General features: G+C 57.5%; 6 protein-coding genes across 6 annotated transcripts; 5 read left to right on the forward strand and 1 right to left on the reverse strand.

The window, feature by feature from the left end:
• Nucleotides 1–948: 948 nt before the first annotated feature.
• GMORB2_3903 (uncharacterized protein) lies at nt 949–2,586 on the forward strand (the record flags this gene model as incomplete). Its single annotated transcript, XM_035465879.1, has 2 exons — nt 949–1,997; nt 2,067–2,586. The coding sequence occupies 2 exons, from the start codon at nt 949–951 to the stop codon at nt 2,584–2,586; spliced, it is 1,569 nt and encodes a 522-aa protein (XP_035323716.1).
• An 893-nt stretch (nt 2,587–3,479) lies between these two features.
• On the forward strand, nt 3,480–5,646 carry GMORB2_3904 (D-lactate dehydrogenase (cytochrome); the record flags this gene model as incomplete). Its single annotated transcript, XM_035465880.1, has 4 exons — nt 3,480–3,786; nt 3,876–5,147; nt 5,294–5,469; nt 5,554–5,646. 4 exons carry the CDS (start codon nt 3,480–3,482, stop codon nt 5,644–5,646), a joined length of 1,848 nt encoding a protein of 615 aa, XP_035323717.1.
• A 539-nt stretch (nt 5,647–6,185) lies between these two features.
• Nucleotides 6,186–7,921, forward strand: GMORB2_3905 (uncharacterized protein; the record flags this gene model as incomplete). The annotated part of the gene is made up of 2 exons (XM_035465881.1): nt 6,186–6,219; nt 6,312–7,921. 2 exons carry the CDS (start codon nt 6,186–6,188, stop codon nt 7,919–7,921), a joined length of 1,644 nt encoding a protein of 547 aa, XP_035323718.1.
• Nucleotides 7,922–8,979: 1,058 nt separating this feature from the next.
• GMORB2_3906 (Fungal trichothecene efflux pump (TRI12)) lies at nt 8,980–10,785 on the forward strand (the record flags this gene model as incomplete). The annotated part of the gene is made up of 1 exon (XM_035465882.1): nt 8,980–10,785. One exon carries the CDS (start codon nt 8,980–8,982, stop codon nt 10,783–10,785), a length of 1,806 nt encoding a protein of 601 aa, XP_035323719.1.
• Nucleotides 10,786–11,865: 1,080 nt separating this feature from the next.
• GMORB2_3907 (kinesin family member 11) lies at nt 11,866–15,651 on the forward strand (the record flags this gene model as incomplete). The annotated part of the gene is made up of 3 exons (XM_035465883.1): nt 11,866–12,372; nt 12,443–14,152; nt 14,224–15,651. 3 exons carry the CDS (start codon nt 11,866–11,868, stop codon nt 15,649–15,651), a joined length of 3,645 nt encoding a protein of 1,214 aa, XP_035323720.1.
• A 339-nt stretch (nt 15,652–15,990) lies between these two features.
• On the reverse strand, nt 15,991–18,255 carry GMORB2_3908 (RNA polymerase I specific transcription initiation factor; the record flags this gene model as incomplete). The annotated part of the gene is made up of 3 exons (XM_035465884.1): nt 15,991–17,481; nt 17,623–17,862; nt 17,968–18,255. 3 exons carry the CDS (start codon nt 18,253–18,255, stop codon nt 15,991–15,993), a joined length of 2,019 nt encoding a protein of 672 aa, XP_035323721.1.
• Nucleotides 18,256–18,550: the final 295 nt, after the last annotated feature.

The following is an 18,550-nucleotide window of genomic DNA, read 5'->3' on the forward strand; positions in this document are numbered from 1 at the left end:
CCCCCCCCCCCCCCCCCCCCCCCCATCCCTATATTACTCATTATTACATACGGAGTACATGTCATATACTCGCACAACTTTACCCGTTGTATGGATTATCGTTCCCGCCAATTCGGCCCATCATATTATCCCTGGTCCACCATCACCGCATTCGTCTTCGACATGCCATAAGCCTGTGCCGCTCTTGTCTCCGCCTATACCTACCATTCCCCCTCCCGCTCTCTTCCTCTTCCTCATTCCAAACCTTCTTTTTTCCTTCTTTTTTCCTTCCTCTCTTGTATCACCTTGTCCGCCCTCGACCCTAAAAAGGGAAAAAGGGAAAGAACAACGTCACAGCAGAGGGGGAAGGACAGCACACAACGTCAAGCTAACCCAACCACCCTCGTCATAATCGTTTCCCCCTTCACCTAGCTTGTTTCTAAAAGGGGGGACAAGAACGGAACCACCGCCGTGAAACACGACGACGACGACGACGACGACGACGACGATCTTGCCTTGTGTGCATCGCAAACAGATCTGGGGTCCCGTCTTCTCACCACCCTCTCCGCATCATCCATCCGCCTTGACAGAACCACGTCCACTTGCGGATATTTACCTATCTTGTATACCCCCCCCCCCATGTCTCGAGTGCAAGCATCCGTCCCTGTGCACATTGTGTCCGTCAATTAGGACGCTCTGCTAGTCCGTTCGCTGGTACCTGCGCATTTTCTGGGGACATACAAGAGCCATCGTGCTCGCCTTTTTTTTTTCTGGCATCGCTAAGTAAAGGCTACACCACTCAGATAAAGGAGAGTTTTCTTGGCCGACGACCCCTCCTGGCTTGGGGCGACACTGAATCATTCGTCACTCTCCTTCTGCCCCATTCTTATCACGCACGTGTCTGTGCACGTAGCCAGAGAGCTGCGTTGTTGCCTGTGTCTGTGTGTCGAGGAAACACAGACTTGGGCCATGGCTACCACCTCGTTTCAGACGTCGAGCCTGGGTTACAACTCACATGGCAAGTCTTCCAAGTCGCGAGCCCGCACCTCGGTCAAGCCCATCCTCAAGAAGCTGCACTCCCACTCGCACTCGGAGAAGAACTCGCTCGATCTTGACCGCGGCTGGCAGGACCAGGAACCGAGCCTAGGCTACGTCGTTACCCCGGATGACTTCTCCCACCCGACCAAGCGCTACTACGACGCCACCGACGGCTTGTTCAGCAGCACCTCGTCACTCTCCGCAGCTGACAGCTTCGGCGTCAGCTTCTCCCTCTCCGCAAACGACCTCGGCCCCAAGGGTCTCCTAGGCGCTCCCCCCTCTGGCGGCAGTAGCAGAGTCATCTCTTCACCCTCGTCATCTGCCGCCGTCGCCTCCGCCACCTCCTCGTCACCATCTTCCTCCTCCGCGCCCTCCCGCGCCTTCGCGCATGCCCGGTCCACGAGCGGGGCCTCGCACGCGTCGATAGCCACCAGCAACAGTCGCAACGGGTCCTTCATCCACCCCTTCCAGCAGAATCCGCAGACGTCGACTCCTCCTTTGCACTCATACACCAACTCGCGGCCTTCGTTCGACACGGCCCGCGACTACTCCCCCACCATCGCCGAGGACGAAGACGACGAGGACGAAGACGACGTCGCCGCCACCCCCGGACGCCTCAGCTACGGGCGCACCAGCTACGACCTTGGCGGCATCAGCTACAACGACGCCACAGCGGACGGATTGGCATCGCCAGACCTGGCGACGGCGAACACCTCGACCACCAGCGTGTCTCGCTTCGCCTCCCGGCCCACGCTATCCCCTTCCCACCGGAGCGCGTCGTACGTGCGCCCGTCGCTCGCCCACAGCCGTCGGTCCGGCTCCGGCTCCCTAACCGACACCATCCCTGTCCCGGCGGGAAATCAGGGTCGTCTATCGGACAATCAGCTGGGGACGTCACTGACCGTCACCATCGTCGACGACGGTTGGGACGCCTCGACCCTGCCCTTCGCCGGCGCCGGCGGCGACCCACCGTCCAACGGGTCCCCATCGCCCATGTCGCCCCTCCGCCACTCCTTCGACATGAGCCACTTCCGTCTGCGCTCCCGCAGTGACGTCGACACGTCCAACCGGCAGGAACAGGTGCGCCAGGCGCGCCGCAAGTTCGAAGAGAAGGAGAGGGCCAAGGAGGAGAAGTACGCCCGCGAGAAGGAGAGGAAGCGCGAGCGCGCCAGCACGCGCGAGTCCCTAGGTCACCACTCCCGCATGGGGAGCTTCACCAACGGCGACGCCATGAGGCCGCAGCTTTCCCGCCGAAGCACGGCCCACAGTAGGGCTCTCACAGAACATGCGTCCATCAGCCAACGCGAGATGGCCGGGTATGACGACGATGGCGATGGTCACGAAGATGATTGCTTTGCCGGTACTTCTGCCGCCGCCGCGCTCGACAGCCACGACAGCTATGAGAGAGCCAACAACGGCGCGGGCTCGCCGCCACAGACGGTGCGCCGTCGCCGCACCGACGAGCACAGGAGGGCTCGTACCACCGCTGCTAAACACAAGACTACGGGGGCCTGGACGGCTTTTGCCCTCTGGTTCAGGACCAGGTTGTTGAAGCTGGGCAGACGATAGGATGAACTGGCTAGCATGGCGACTGAGGCTCCGTGAGGGGGGGGTGAGGGGGGAAGAGGGGCAGTGAGCTCTGCATACACCTCTCTTTCCCTTCTTCCCTTCCACTTTTTGTTTCGTTTTCTTTCTTTACAAATGCCGGCCTGGAGTTATAGGTTTACACTGGAATTGGAATTAGAATTGGCATCAAGAATATATTCACTAACGTGGCGTGCCTTATCTTTTTGTGGATGAGTACGTTCTGCGGCTCTCTTCTCCTTACGATGCATGTGCTTGTCTGTTGATGTTTGCGTGGCGGTTAGGCCTGGTTAAGTCCGGGCACTCAGAGGTAAATAACATTATTAATACATTCAAAGTATGAGGACAAAATAAATATTCGTAAGCATTCAATACATGCAGTGTCCTGAAATGAATGAATTCATCGAATAATAATAGACCGCTAGATAACACGCCGAGTAACGGAGTAAGTCTTTCACTTGCTGACTGGAGCTTTCAAGGGGATATATGCAAGTGCAGCTGTGGGTGTTGCGGGCCTGGGGCAATGGCGCCATAATGGCACTAGTATTTGTCAATCTGGGGGGGGGGGGGGGGGGGGGGGGATGGGGAGGAATCTTAGCAGACGGAATTCCGCTGACCACTGGGCACTTGGGCACTCCCGCACTATTGCTCCCTTAATGCAATATTATTACCGGCCTAGCAAGCTCCGACCGATCCATCCCTACGTCGTCGTATTAAAATTACCTGGTTTCCCTGACCTTGAGAGGAAGAACTGCCCCCAACGGTTCAGTTCTTCTGATGTCGCCGTGACGACAACGTGCAACCGCCCTCCCCATCACCACCAACCCATCTCCGTTTCATTCTATTCTTTACCCCGGCCTCAGGGTGGATAGCCCGCAATGACGAGAATGGTGGCTCTACGGAGTCTAAGGCGTACTGCCGTGACGACGACGCCAGCAACGGCTACTGCTGCTCTCCCGACCTCGACCTGGCGACTACAACGATGCTACGCCACCGACGTGGACAGGACAAAGGGAGGAAACTTGGAAAAGACAAGGGGGAATGAGAACAAGCTCGGACGTACCTTCCAGGGTCAGGTCATGGGGAGCATCGGGTCGCGTCTGCAGCGGGAGAGGGAGCAGCGCAAGAGGTACGAGGATTGGCGGCACATGACGGACCCGGCTAGGAATTGGACGATAAGTTTCTGTACGCACACGCTCTCCTTGACGATGGCGGCCCCTCCCCCTTCCTATGTGCGTCTGCTATCCCGGCTGGCTGACCTGACAATGATGTAGTCGTGCTGTCCTGCATCGGCATGTCGTACTACCTAGGGACGTTCTGGCCGAGCCAGGAGCCGACGTCGTCGACGCTCAAGCTCTCGGAGGCTCCGGCGATCAAGCACGACACGCGGCTGGAGAACATGCAGGCGGCGTGGGCCGACTTCGTCAAGGTGGTGGGCAAGGAGAACGTGAGCACGGCCGACGCGGAGCTGCTGCAGCACGCGACGTCGGAGTGGTCCTCGCACCGGGCGCGCGACGACGAGCGTCCGTTCTGCATCGTGTACCCGGCCTCGACGGAGGAGGTGTCGGAGGTGATCAAGGTGTGCCACGCGCGCAGGATCCCGGTAGTGGGGTACTCGGGCGGGACGAGCCTGGAGGGCCACTTCACGCCGACGCGCCGGGGCGTGTCGATCGACTTTGCCAGGATGGACAAGATCCTCGCACTGCGCAAGGACGACCTGGACGTGACGGTGCAGCCGGCGGTGGGGTGGGAGCACCTGAACGAGGAGCTGGGCGCGCTTGGCCTGTTCTTCCCGCCCGACCCCGGCCCCGGCGCCAGGATCGGAGGCATGATCGGCACGGGCTGCTCGGGCACCAACTCGTACCGCTACGGCACCATGCGCGAGTGGGTCATCAGCATCACGGCCGTGCTGGCCGACGGCACCGTCATCAGGACGCGCCAGAGGCCGCGCAAGAGCTCGGCCGGCTACGACCTCACCAAGCTGCTCATCGGATCCGAGGGCACCCTCGGCCTCGTCACGGAGGCCACCCTCAAGGTCACCACCCGCCCGGAGTCCACCAGCGTCGCCGTCGCCACCTTCCCCTCCATCCGCGACGCCGCCGACTGCGTCGGCAAGGTCGTCGGCAGGGGCATCCCCGTCGCCGCCGTCGAGATCCTCGACGACAACCAGATGAGCTGTATCAACCGCGCCGGGTCCACGTCGCGCACCTGGACAGAGGCCCCCACCATCTTCTTCAAGTTCGCAGGCACCCCGGCCGGCGTCAAGGAGCAGGTCTCGCTCGTGCAGGGACTGGCCGCCCAGTCCAGGAGCAAGACTTTCGAGTTCGCCCGCAGCCAGGAAGAACAGAATGAGCTCTGGAGCGCCAGGAAGGAGGCCCTCTGGAGCGCCATGGCCGTCAAGAAGGAGGGCGACCGCGTGTGGACCGGCGATGTCGCCGTCCCCATGACCAGGCTGCCTGAGCTCATCGAGGCTACACAGGAGGATGTGAGGAAGAGTGGACTGTTTGGCACCATCGTTGGCCATGTTGGTGATGGAAACTTTCACAGTATGTTTTTTTTTTTCTGTTTTGCTGTCCCGCATGTCTACCTTTCAGATTCTCTTCCATCTTCTCCTTTTCTTTTCTCCTTTTAACCCTTTGTTCCTTTCGACCTGTTGAGAGGTACCCGAACTGACCGATTCACTTCACAACAGGTATCCTCTTGTTCAACGACTCTCAACGGGAGAAGGCAGAGGCCGTCGTTCACCGCATGGTCAAACGTGCCGTCGAAATGGAGGGCACCGTCACGGGCGAGCACGGCGTCGGCCTCGTCAAGAGGGACTATCTTCCCCACGAGCTTGGAGAGTCTACCGTAGACGTGATGCGACAGGTATGTTTTACAAGGGCGGAACACGCTTTACAAAGGAAGAACAAAGTGGGAGAAGAAACTGACTTGCTCTGTAAAAAAAAATAGATCAAAAAGGCATTCGATCCTCTCTGCCTGCTCAACTGTGACAAGATTGTACGCATGGAGAAGCCGGCCAAGGGAGAGGTTGCCGAGTGGTGAGAGAGAAACCAGAGTGACCACATGTATATGTACTAGTGCATGGTGAATTATTCACATGGTGGAATTTATCCGTTCCCTTCTCTCCTTATTTCCCCGTGACTTTTGTTTCCTTTATGAGATCAAAGAAAAGATAAACACGCCAAGGGTGTTTAGTAGCAGCTGCTACTCTCTTACTCCGACTTGTACTCTTGTACTCGTAGCCTGTTGGCGGTGACGTGACGTAAAGGGGGGGGCCGGCAGATTACCCCTAGATAAGATCAGGTGGCCCAGCCCCGCGTCATCCCGCTTCCAACTGTCACATGCACCCAAACAAAGTCCCCCCCCCCCCTTCTTTCTGCCTTGCAAAGGGTAGCCTATTTAGATCCGTTCTTGCTAGGGGGGAGGATATACAAGTTTCTTACCTGTTTCGAGACTTCACCTCTCGGATTTTTTTACCTCCTCCCGGATGCTTCAATTAGCATTCCTGGACAATCAGACATCTCACACTCTTTTCAACCCCCTGGGTCGTACCAGTGGTGACTCCGTCAGTTTGAACAACCATGGCTCCCTTCTCTGCTCCGCTTCAGCCAGGACGTGGACTTGGCTTCCTGCGTTGAGTCTCACCCTTGAATTGGTTCACACAAGAGGGTGATAGATCCGGTTGCTGATTATCGCCATACTACCAGTCCTCGGAGCGTCTCTCCACGATGTCTTGACGCGTCTCAAGGCCGAGCCACAGCGGTTCCCGAAGCTCGACGTCCTCTACTCGGCCGACCGTCCCGTCACGGAGCCCGTATGCGTTAACCTGCCGCAGAATGGGCTGCGTCTCCGCTTCGACGGCCCCGAGCAGCGCCTCCGTCTGATCGAGGTGGTTGACTTTACCAACATACTCATAACATACAAAGACAGGGAGGTAGTACGGCCGCAGTCGCCGGAGGAGTCGTCGCCGTCGGCGGCGGTGGTTGGGGCGGGGGGGCCTACGTTCCGACACATCTACCACCACGCCGTGGGCCCCACATACGGCGGAGAGTTCATCCACCCCCCTGCCGGGCAGAACATGGGCATCTACGTCCTGTCGTACCCGGGCGTGGCCTTTAACTTCTCCCTGCCGGCGTCTGCCTATTCGCCCGACAAGGACGTGGTGGCCCTGATGGCGTCGGCGCCGAGCCAGCTGGCCACGTCGATGGCCGTCTTCAGCGGCAGCTCGTGGGCCGAGGCACGTCCGACGCTGTGGACCGAGACGCTGCCCAGCGTCAAGGTGTCGTCGCTGCTCCCGCGAAGCAAGGACGTGTACCCTGACGAGGTGTCGCTGGTACGCGTGCGCGGCGGCGGCAGGATCGACATGTTCCGCAAATGGACGGCGAACCAGTTCCACACCATCACCCTTGGGGAGACGACGCCCCAGGACCTCGTCAGGGAGCTTGGCCCGCCCAGCGCCATCTACCGCAAGAGCGAGCAGAAGATGGGCATCCACAAGATGCGCGCCGCCAGCACGTCCCGCAGCCGCCCCAGCGCGGGGAGCATGGGCACGGGCCGCCCGGAAGACCTGACGGACACGGATCGGTCGTCGACGAACACGACTGGATCGGACGACGACGCCGCGGACGCCGACGACGACGAGGACGACGATGACGGCGTGTCGCACGACGACGTGGCCGTCGACGATACCACTGCGAGCAGCAGCATCGGCAATCCTGCCGGCGAGTGTTTCTACAACTACTTCCACCTCGGATTCGACGTGCTCCTCTCCACACCCGTGAACCCATCACCTGCACCGACACAAGCATCTGCCCACGAGCAGCAGCAGCAGCAGCAGCAGAACGACATCAAGAGACACTCTCCCGATCGCCTCGTGGCAACGAAACTCGTGCTGCACGGCAACGTACCGGGCTCGTACGAGTTCAACCGGCACCGTCGCTGCAGGTGGGAGATTGACTATCTAGGTGACGGTAGCCGGCCGGTGGCGGACTCGGAGGCAACGTTTGAGGATATCGAGGACAGGATGAATGATGTCTGGGGACCCGACAACGTCAACGGCAATGGTGGTCACAAGGTGATGGCGGCCACGACCCGGCAGGAGTCGTCGCACCAGCACCAGCGGCAGAGGGGTATGGTCCTCAACCGCGGCTGGGACGACAGCCCCGGGTCTAGCTGTGAGCTCCTCGGCGGTTGGGAGGAGAGCGGGGCGAGGAGGGTCGAGACGGTTGGCGACTCGACGACGACGCTGTATGGCTTTCCCGGGTTGGTGTTTGAGGTGCTGAAGAATGGATATGTCAATGCTGTCACGGTGTTTTGAGCACATCATGCGTCAGTCAGTCAGTTGCTGTCCCCTTGATCCCCATGTTCTTTTTCCTCCCCTCCCTTTCTCTATTATCTCTCTTGGTAGTCGTTCGAATGCGACTAAGTATATTGGCGTTTTCCGTCGATGTGTTTCTTTTTTTTTTTTTCATCATCATCTCTTTCCTTCTGTTCTGGTAATCTTTTTTTATTTTCTTATTCTCAAGAATGGCTCAGAATGGATATAGCATCATATATTGACGACGGGGATAAATTAAAAAACGGCAAAATTCCAAAGTATCAGTTCTCCTGGTCGTTAATTCGGAGTTAGCCGAAGGTGAGTCAGAAGAATCAGGACGGGAGACGCAAAAGTCCGCATTACGGTAATATTACATGCCGGAATTGGGTGTCCTAATAACCGGGCCGAAACAGGCAGGGAAGATGTGATTGATCGAAAGCCTGGATGATGAGGCCTGGTCGGGAACACAGGCTAAAGGAGGCGAGGATATACATCCGAAGGGGTGTATGGCCCCGTGCTCGGATTTGGACGGGTTTATTATTTGTTTTGGTCTCGATACTACAGCAGTCCTGGTTATTCCCATTTTCCTATTACTACTGGACTCTAGTGATACCTAGTAATACAGTAAGTATACTAGATAATAGTAGTAATCCGTACTCGTACATATATAGTAATACCGTGGCCTGTATCCGTACAGTGTCTGCAGCTCTACAGTCCGCCGTTTCTCGGCGATCGATTTCCTGCCCCACATCATGGCGCTCAATCATTAAGGGATTTTTTTTTTTTTTCATAGAACGCTGACACGCGTCATTCGTTATTCAGATGGCCCCATTGCTTTGAAATTTGGTTTCCTTTTTCCTCTCCTCCTTCTTCTCTTTTCTTTTGATTTCCACCTTTTACAGTAATCTTCACTTGAGGTGTTTCTCTTTTCCCCATTTCTCTCTCATGACCCAGACTTGATATTGCTTCGTTGAGTAACACTGCACAACATCCAGCCTTATAACCAAGACACACACTCACACTCACACACACACCAAAAGTTGAGACAGACTGCCGTCATGACTCACCAAGAGCGGCCACCGGGCTCCAGAGACGAGGTCGTCGGCCCCCGACCAGAATCAACCATTGCTGACGGTGACACCAAAAACAACAGCGAAAGCAGTACAAGCGAGAGTGGTGTGGCGGTCTCGGACAAGGAGGAAGGGGTGGACACAGAAGCTGCTGTAGCTCCTCCGCAGCCGACGGCGGCAGCTGGTGATCCCGAGGCGGAGCGCACGAACTGGCAGACGTTCCTGGTGGTGTTGGCGCTGTGCATGGCGCTCTTCCTGGCGGCACTGGACGTGTCCATCATCACGACCGCGCTGCCGTCCATATCCGCACACTTCCACTCGAGCCAGGGGTACGTGTGGGTCGGGGGAGCTTACGTGCTGGGGAACGCGGCCTTCGTGCCAACGTGGGGCAAGATCTCGGACATATTCGGGCGGAAGCCGGTGCTGTTGATGGCCGTGTCCATCTTCTGGATCGGGAGCCTGCTGTGCGCCGTGTCCAACAGCATGGCGATGCTCATCGCGGCGCGGGCGGTGCAGGGCGTGGGTGGTGGCGGTGCCGTGGTGCTGCCCAACATCTGCGTGTCGGACCTCTTCTCCATCCGCAAGAGGGGTATGTACTTTGGTATCCTGGGCATGGTGTGGGCCATCTCGTCGGCCGTGGGGCCGATCCTCGGCGGCGTCTTCACCGACCGCGTCTCGTGGCGGTGGTGCTTCTACATCAACCTGCCGCTGTCGGGCATCTCGCTGGCCATCCTGTTCTTCATGCTCAAGCTGCACAACCCGCGCACACCCATCCGCCAGGGGCTGGCCGCCATCGACTGGTCGGGCAGCCTGCTCGTCATCGGCGGCACGCTCATGCTCCTCATCGGCCTCGAGTTCGGCGGCGTCGTCAAGCCCTGGGCGTCGGCCACCGTCATCTGCCTCGTCGTCTTCGGCGTCGTCACCCTCGGCCTCTTCGTCGTCAACGAGTGGAAGGTGGCCACCCACCCGCTCGCCCCGCTGCACCTGTTCCGCCACCGCACCAGCCTCGCCGCCTACGGCATCAGCTTCTTCCACTCCATGGCCTTCATGTCCGGGAGCTACTGGCTGCCGCTCTACTTCCAGGGCGTCCTGGGCGTCTCGTCCCTCATGTCCGGCGTCTACCTGCTGCCCTTTGTCGTCGCCCTGTCGCTCGTCTCCGCCACGACCGGCCTCATCATCGTCAAGACGGGAAAGTACAAGCTCCTCATCTCCATCGGCCTCGCCATCAATACTCTCGGCTTGGGCCTCTTCATCGACCTCGGCCCCGACCGCGACTGGGTCAAGCTCGCGCTCTTCCAGGTCGTCGCCGGCATCGGCATCGGCCCCAACTTCCAGGCGCCCCTCATCGCCCTCCACACAAACGTCGCCCCCAAGGACATCGGCTCCGCCACCGCCTTCTTCTCCTTCCTCCGCCAGATAGGCACCTCGGTCTCCGTCGTCGTCGGCGGCATCATCTTCAACAACGAGATGCAGAAGCAGCAGACCCGCCTGATCGCCGAGCTGGGCCCCGAGCTCGCCGCCCACCTGTCCGGTGCCAACGCCACTGGCAGCGTCCGCCTCGTCGCCGCCCTCAAGGGCCACGACGGCAAGGTCGCCCGCGACGCCTACTGGAATGCCATGCAGACCATGTACATTGTCTACACGTGCTTCGCCGCCGCCGGCTTCATCGTCAGTCTCTTTATCAAGCAGGTTCGTTTGAGCAAGGACCACACCGAGCACAAGACCGGACTCAACACCCTCCGCGAAAGAGAGGACAACACTGTCAACTCAGATGAGAAGAGTAGCTCTCAGTGAGCATGTTCGTATTCGGATTCAACTCCTTACCCCCCCTTTCGAGATGCATATCACGTTTGGCGTTATAATGATCAGCCTCTTTTTTTTTTCTGTCCTGGTTCCATTTTTTTTTCATATTCGATGTTTAAGCCTGAGTATTGAGAGAATGTCATGGCCAACTACGAGTATAGTATTATAAGTTTCCCGGAAAAGTGTTTTTAGGCATGCAGTAGCACTAGTATTGAGTTAACATAATAAAAAACTATCATTAGAGTCCCTATGTTTTCTTTCTCTCCCTTATTCATTGATGTTCTTTCTTTCTCTAAAGACAAAAAAAAAGATATCTAGGGTGGAATGACAAAGATTCGTCGTCAATCTTTTTCTATAAAGAAGGGCACACTTAGGAAGGCTCAAAGAGGCAAAAAGATATGGTCAGTATGAGGGTCGAACTCATGACCTTCGCATTATTAGTACGACGCTCTAACCAACTGAGCTAACCGACCGATCATTGAAAGCTTCTGCTACTAGTGCAGTATAAGAGGCTAACAACAAGAAGATTCTAGGAGATAATTCAGGAATACATACGACTTAGCCGACAATGGTAAATTAGTAAATTATCGTATAGCACATCTTTCTATCGTCTATCGAGTTGAAGGCCACCATTGTCTCATTATCTCATATCTAGTTATGGTCCATTTGTCGCGTGCTGGAGCCCGGAAGTTGCATAGAGACAAGGGAGCACGTTGGGGTTGTCCAGGCAACGAGCGTGTCAATATTGATGTCCCCGCCCCCTGCAAGCGCAGCACGCACGCGCCTCCTCTCCAAAGATTCTTGCAATTCAAACTCACCACACCAAGACCCCACTTTAGTAGTCATCTGTTTGCCGGGTCGGGTGTGAATTTGTTGGTTAATATCATTTCTCATCGTCTTCCCTCTTTTTCTTTTTCGTTGCGCATTGCTTAATTGCGTTGTGTTGTGGTGTAGACGCCTTCGCCACACGTCTCTTCTTTTTCTTTTCACCTGGGTGCCGAACATAACTGCCACGGCATTCACCGCTACGTGCAAACACGCATTGCATACACATGCACATACAACGCCACGATGTATCAACGATCGACGCGCTCCGAGCGCGAGGCGGGTAGATCCAGCATTCGGCCTGGCACTGGTAGTCGCACAACAAGCCTAAGGCAGCCGACAGTACGACAGGCGACGACAGGGAGACAGGTGCGCACGCGTGCTCCGCCGATAGACCGGTCGGGCGCGGTGTCGCCGACAGAGTCAGTGGCATCGGCCATGACCATGTCGACAGTGACGGCGAGTACGGGTGCTGGTTCGAAGCGTAAGGAACGGGACTTTGAGGCGCCGCACCCCGGCCTCGGCGAGACAAACATCAATGTCGTGGTGCGCTGTCGCGGTCGCAACCCGCGCGAGGTCAAGGAGAACAGCACCGTCGTCGTCAACACGGATGCCACCAGGGGAAAACTCGTCGAGCTGTCCATGGGCGCCTCGGCCATAAGCGACAAGACGTACAGCTTCGACCGCGTCTTCGCACCGGCTGCCGACCAGAGCATGGTATACGATGACACGGTGAAACCTATACTTGACGATGTGCGTTTACATATATCGCAATCCAACCAGACAGGAAAGACAGCGAAACTAACATCGATACCTTGTACAGATGCTCGCTGGGTTCAACTGCACTATTTTTGCGTATGGCCAGACGGGAACCGGAAAGACCTACACTATGTCAGGCGACATGACAGAGACATTAGGTATGCTCTCGGATGAGGCTGGAATCATCCCTCGTGTACTCCAGAACCTGTTCAACAAGCTCGAGCTCGACGACACGGAGAACTGCGTCAAGTGCTCCTTTATCGAACTATACAACGAGGAGCTGCGCGACCTTCTGTCGGTCGAGGAGGCAACTAAGCTCAGGATCTACGACGACGCGTCGCGGCGGGGGCATTTGGGCACCATCGTGCAGGGAATGGAAGAGAAGCACATAAAGAATGCGGCTGAGGGAATCAAGGTACTCCAGGACGGTAGCTTGAAGCGCCAGGTTGCCGCGACAAAGTGCAACGACCTGAGTTCCCGCAGTCATACTGTCTTCACCATCACGGCCTACGTCAAGAAGACCAACGAGAACGGCGGTGAGGACCTTGTCGCCGGCGGCAAGCTCAACCTTGTTGACCTGGCGGGAAGTGAAAACATCCAGAGATCCGGTGCCGAGAACAAGCGGGCAGCCGAGGCCGGCCTAATCAACAAATCGCTTCTTACTCTGGGGCGCGTCATCAACGCCCTCGTCGACCGCAACGCTCATATCCCCTATCGAGAATCCAAGCTCACGCGTCTGCTGCAAGACTCACTGGGTGGACGCACCAAGACATGCATCATCGCCACCATATCACCGGCCAAGACGAACCTCGAGGAGACAATATCCACGCTAGACTACGCCTTCCGCGCCAAGAACATCCGCAACAAGCCCCAGCTCAACGCCATGCTCAACAAGAAGACGCTTCTAAGAGAGTTCACCGCCGAGATCGAGAAGCTCAAGAGCGACCTCATTGCGACGAGGCAGCGCAACGGTGTCTACCTGTCCAACGAAGCGTACGAGGAGATGACGGCACAGAGCGAGTCGAACAGGATCGTGCTTGAAGAGAAGTCAGCCAAGGTGGAGACGCTGGAGTCCAACCTGCGCAACAAGGTGCAGGAGCTCTTCTCCCTCACCACCAACTTCATGGGCCTGAAAAAGGACCACGAGTCCACCAAGGCCCTCCTCAACGATACGAAGGGCCTCTTGGACAAGGTCGAGATTGTCCTTGCCGACACCAGGGATTCGCTTGCCCGAGAGACGGAGCTGCGAAAAGCCCACGCCCAGACAGAGGGAAAGCTAGCCAAGATTGGTGACGAACTCATCGGCAAGCTCAACCAGACTGTCCATGACGTTTCGGGTCTCCACGCCAAGAATAAGCGCAAGTCTGACCTCCAGCTTGTCAACCGCGCCACTTGGGGCACATCGCAAGACCATGTCGCCGACGTCACGTCCATGATTGAGCGTCGTGTGCAGGAGTTTAAGGAGGAGCAATACGAGCAGATAGGTAGCATCTCGCACCGCATGGGGGAATTCGTCCAGGAGGAGCTCCAGAGACTTACCTCAACCCAGTCGCTCCTCGATGAGAGTCTTGACATGTTTAGTGATTCCACGAGAGGGCTTCTCGAGCAGAAGCTCAAATCCAAGGATGACATGGACGAAATCCTCGAGGACATCAAGATCATCCGCGACAACGTAAAGGTGCGCGTCGGCGACAGCCTCCGAGCCACCATCTCTAAGATGGGCGAGAAGATTGCTGCCGAGCTTGTGGATGAAGCTATGGGCCTCCACAGCCAGGTACGTTGCCCAGACGGAACCGAACCCAGGACCCTTCGCACTACATCATCGGCTAACGGATTTCCTTCTAGCTCCACGGTTCCTACAGCGCCCTTGGAAAAGATTTCAAGTCCATCTTTGATGACCTGGTCAAGCATCTCACGACCCAGCGGAGTGAGGCCAGCAACCACTCCCGCCAGGTAGACACTGGAATGAACAGCATCGGCCAGCAAAGTGCAGCTGTCTCGGCCAAGATACAGGAGAGCGAGGAGGAGGAACGGCGTAGCTCGGCGGAGGAGGCTCACAAGTTCATGGCGCAATTCTCTAGCCTCTTCACCGCGTTTGTCGATGCCCAGCAATCTCGCTTTTCCGACCACAGCTCCCGGGTGAAGAAGGGCGTGGACGAGACTGGCGAGATGGTCGAGGGAGTCAGGTCGCAGCACTCGCAGGCCATGGCCGACTGGGATGCCAAGGAGGGCCAAGTGCTCGAGGAGGTCAAGAAGTCGCGGGACCAGCTCAAGACGAAGCTCAAGGACGACTGGACAGCAGCCAACGACCGCAGCACGGCTATACAGAACGCCGCCAAGAATGTGCACGCCGAAGCGGTGCGCGTCGTGGGCGAGCAGGTTGAGGGGTTGGACACGGAAATGGAAGCCCTCGACGACTTTGTTACGCGTGCCAAGGCTGAGAACGCAGCACACCACGATGTCCACACCCAGACGGTCAAGAGCATGTCCAACACGGTTGAACAGTCGCTTGGAAGCGTCTCAGGCCACTTCAAGACGACGTTTGACCGCGTCAGAAACCTTGGAGAGGAGATGGATCTGGACATCAACGACCTCCGCGACGGTCTCGAGCCCCTCGACTCGCAGATCTGCCAGCCGCTCGCCAACCTGCGCGACGACATTTCCAACACCGCCTTGCAGGAGTACCAGTCGACAGGTGAGACGCCGCAAAAGGTGACATACCAGTACCCAACCAAGTTGCCACGCACCTCTATCACGACATCCACCTCCGCTGCCCGATTGGCCTCCCTGTCGCAACAGCAGGAGCAGAGCAGCATTGGAGAGGTTGGGGGAGAAGAAGCAAAAGGAGGAGACAAAGGTCATCCTGGCGCCGGCGAGATTGACAGCGACAACGACGAGGAAGACGAACACCGCGACATAAGTAACGACAATAATAACACCATGGTTTTTGCCGACCTCGACCCTTCGTCCAAGTCATCACCAGCCGGCCGTCCATCCACTGCCCGCCGCCCATCCACCGCCTCGACGGCGCACAACACCAGCCTCCGCGAGGTCGATCCCAACCTGACGACTAGCAATGCTGCCGTCGAGTCGAGCATGATACCCGCCCCCGCCGACGACACCATGCCACTTCTCAAGCACGGTGGCACGAGATCGATCTTGGGAAGTGGCATAGCCAGGAAGCAGACTGGCGAGGGCAGGGAAAATCTACCCCCGACAGTGTCTGCGTTTGCGCAGGGCGGATCAAGGAGAAAGAGTCCTAGGTTTAAATAAAGGGAATACATCCACGAGGAGTTTCCAGGTTGAAGACAAAAACAGCGCTATCACATTCTGCGACGACACACGTCTTGTCATTCTTTACTTTCCTCTGTTTTTTTTTATGCGTCGGAGTTTTTGGAGAGAGATTGGTGGAATACTTGTCTTGTTTTTCTTATAATCTTCTACATTGATACACTTTGTTTTCATAAACATATTCCTGGACTGCATTTTCGTTTTTCAAAAGGGGAAGCGGTTTGATTAGAGCATAGCGAGAAATTGATACCCAGAGTATACGCAGGAAAATGGTTCAATTATAGGATATGGTTTCATATCAGAGTCACGGAACAGTTTGATCTAATCAGAGTCACCGTCGTACTCGGCTTCGTCACTATCGTCTTCACTACCACTCCGCCCTCTCCTCCTGCGCACCCTCCTGCGCTTTCTGGCCGTAGCACTCGCAGGCGCGTTCTGCCACCCCCCACGACCGGGGACCACGGCTCGGAGGAAGCCATCTACGTGCACCGCACCGACGACCTCGTCGTCGCTGTCGACGCCAGCCGAATTAATGGTGGTTCCGCCCGGCGACGAGGGAACATGATTACCAGCTCCGACGACGCCGTCCTCGCCGCCGCCGCCGCCGCCACCGCCGCCATGCACGAGGGTCATGTGTCGTCTCAGGTTGGCCCGACGGGGAAAACCCCTGGCTGCACGCTGACAGCCGAGGACAGGGCAGAAGTGCAACTGGCCTGCCGAGGCGGAGCGCGAACGCGACCGCGCGCGCGCGGACGAGGGCGTCCCGAAGCGCGGCGGCGGCGATGTAGGTGCCCGGGAACCCTGGCGCGAAGTAGTCGTCGTGCGACGGAGGCGGCTACGGCTGCGACTGTAGCTGCGGCTGTGGCTGCGGCGAGAGACGGTCGATGCCGCAGATGACGACGACGAGTAGTTGTCGACCTCGTCCTCATTGGCGGAGGAGAGAGGTGCCATGTCGGGCACGCTTGGCTCGTGGTGCACAGTCTGTACGCCCGTCCCGCGCGAGACGGGGACCTCGTGCAGAGTGCGCACCGTCATGGTCTCGCCGAATAAGGTGGCGCACCGCTTTGCCGTGCGGGCGATCACGGAAGGGTGGAAGCCTGCCAGGGAAGCGGCGCCGATGACGTCGCTCCAGTCGCGAAGACCCAGGCGTCTGTCTCTGTTGACGGCGGCGAAGGCGGCGGTAGATCTTGTAGATGCAGAGGGTAGCTTCTCGTCTGCGTTGCTTCTTTTGCTTCCGTCGCTGCTGCCGTCGTCGTCGCCGTTGTGAACGCCATTTTCTTCCTGTCCTCGAGCTCGCCTCTCGTCGCCCTGGCGGAGCCACTCCTCGAAGCTGAGGGCGTCTTGTTTGGGCGGAAGACGCCGGTGGTTCTGGCGTGCTATGCGGAGCTCCATCTCCTCGCGCGTCTCGCCCTCAAGGGGAATCTGGGCTTTGCGAGGGCGACCGCGTCTCGTCATCTTTGGCTGCTGCTGCTGCTGCTGCTGCTGCTGCTGCAGCTCCGCCGTGCTGATCCGTGGTCTTTTGTGGCGCCGAGGCGTGGTAGGCTGCGAGTGGTCCGTGTCGTCGCCCGTGGACGACTCGGAGTCATTGCCGGCCGTGGCGCGCGTGTAGTGTAGGATTTGCAGTGTCGAGTCCAGACGAGTGAGCGTGTGGCGGACAGACGGCGCTAGGAGCCGGTGGGCGTAGTCATCGTTTGCGAGGACGGTGGGCTCGAATGTTCGTGGGACACTGCCCCATCTTGCTTGTTGGCGGTAGCGGCGGCGAGGCTCCTCCTCTTGGTACTCGTCGCCGGCATCGACGATGGACTGCCGCTTCTGTTTCTGCCGTGCTGCGTCTCCAGTGGCAGCGAAACCTCCTTCTTCTGCTCCTTCTTTTTCTGCTCCCTCTTCTTCTCCTCCTTGTCTCGGTTCCGATTCCTGGTCATGCTCCGCGGCAGCTTCTACCGAGGGACGTACCGCGTCCCATCGCTTCTTCCGCCGCAGGAAGCGCTTCTTGGCCATGCGCAGAATGGTAGCGTCGAGCTCGTCGTGCAGGTCACTGCTGGGCATCTTGACTTCCTTCTTGCGAAACGTAAATCTGTCATTGCCGTCGTCGTCCTGCCGCGCCACGAAGTCCTCCTCTGGTAGTCGGCCGTCGCCGAGCGGCCACGCCGTCCATGACTTTGGGGGGGCCCAGACGACATTCTCACCGTTCTCCTGCAGTTCATTCAGTATGTATATCTACTCGAACGAGAACGAGAATCCCCCTAGAGGGTAGGCAATATGTAAAGCGGAAAAGGAGGAGAAGAAGCTTGCTCTCACCCTCTGAACTGTGAGGTCCTGTGCCGTGGCCGGGTCTTTCCCTTGCTTCTTGAGGGCAAAGGCATTGTACAGGTGTATGCTTAGATCCTGGTCGCCTAACCGCCTCATCGACCACCACAGTCGACGCTCCTCCTCGGTCAGGGCGCGCCATGTCGATTTGGCGCCGCGCCAGCGGTTGGGGCGGTTCTTGTGCAGGTCCTCAGAGGCGACTGAGGCGATCTCGTCGTTGTCGAGCTCCTTCCACTGAACGGATATGCTGGTGGGATGGTCCTGTTCATCTCGTTCCATCGTCTTTGCATGGCCTAGTGAGTTATTATATGGCGGAAAGGAAGCCCCATGGGCTTTTCTAAGACAAGAGGGTCATCTAATGTGATTCTGTGTGTATTTCGTGCGTCTGCGTGAATGAGTGAATGGATGGGATGATGAGTTGAGAGTGATACTAGCAGGGGAGAAGGAAAAAAAATATTTGACCCTCATCGCATATTTGCCCAGAATATCGTCATTACCAACCACAGCAATCCTTTATACTGTATTACGTCCATACGCATATTCACATTCACATTCACGTACAAAACTACTAGGA

Source organism: Geosmithia morbida (genome assembly GCF_012550715.1).
Source record: "Geosmithia morbida isolate 1262 chromosome Unknown scaffold_2, whole genome shotgun sequence".
Classification (NCBI taxonomy): domain Eukaryota; kingdom Fungi; phylum Ascomycota; class Sordariomycetes; order Hypocreales; family Bionectriaceae; genus Geosmithia; species Geosmithia morbida.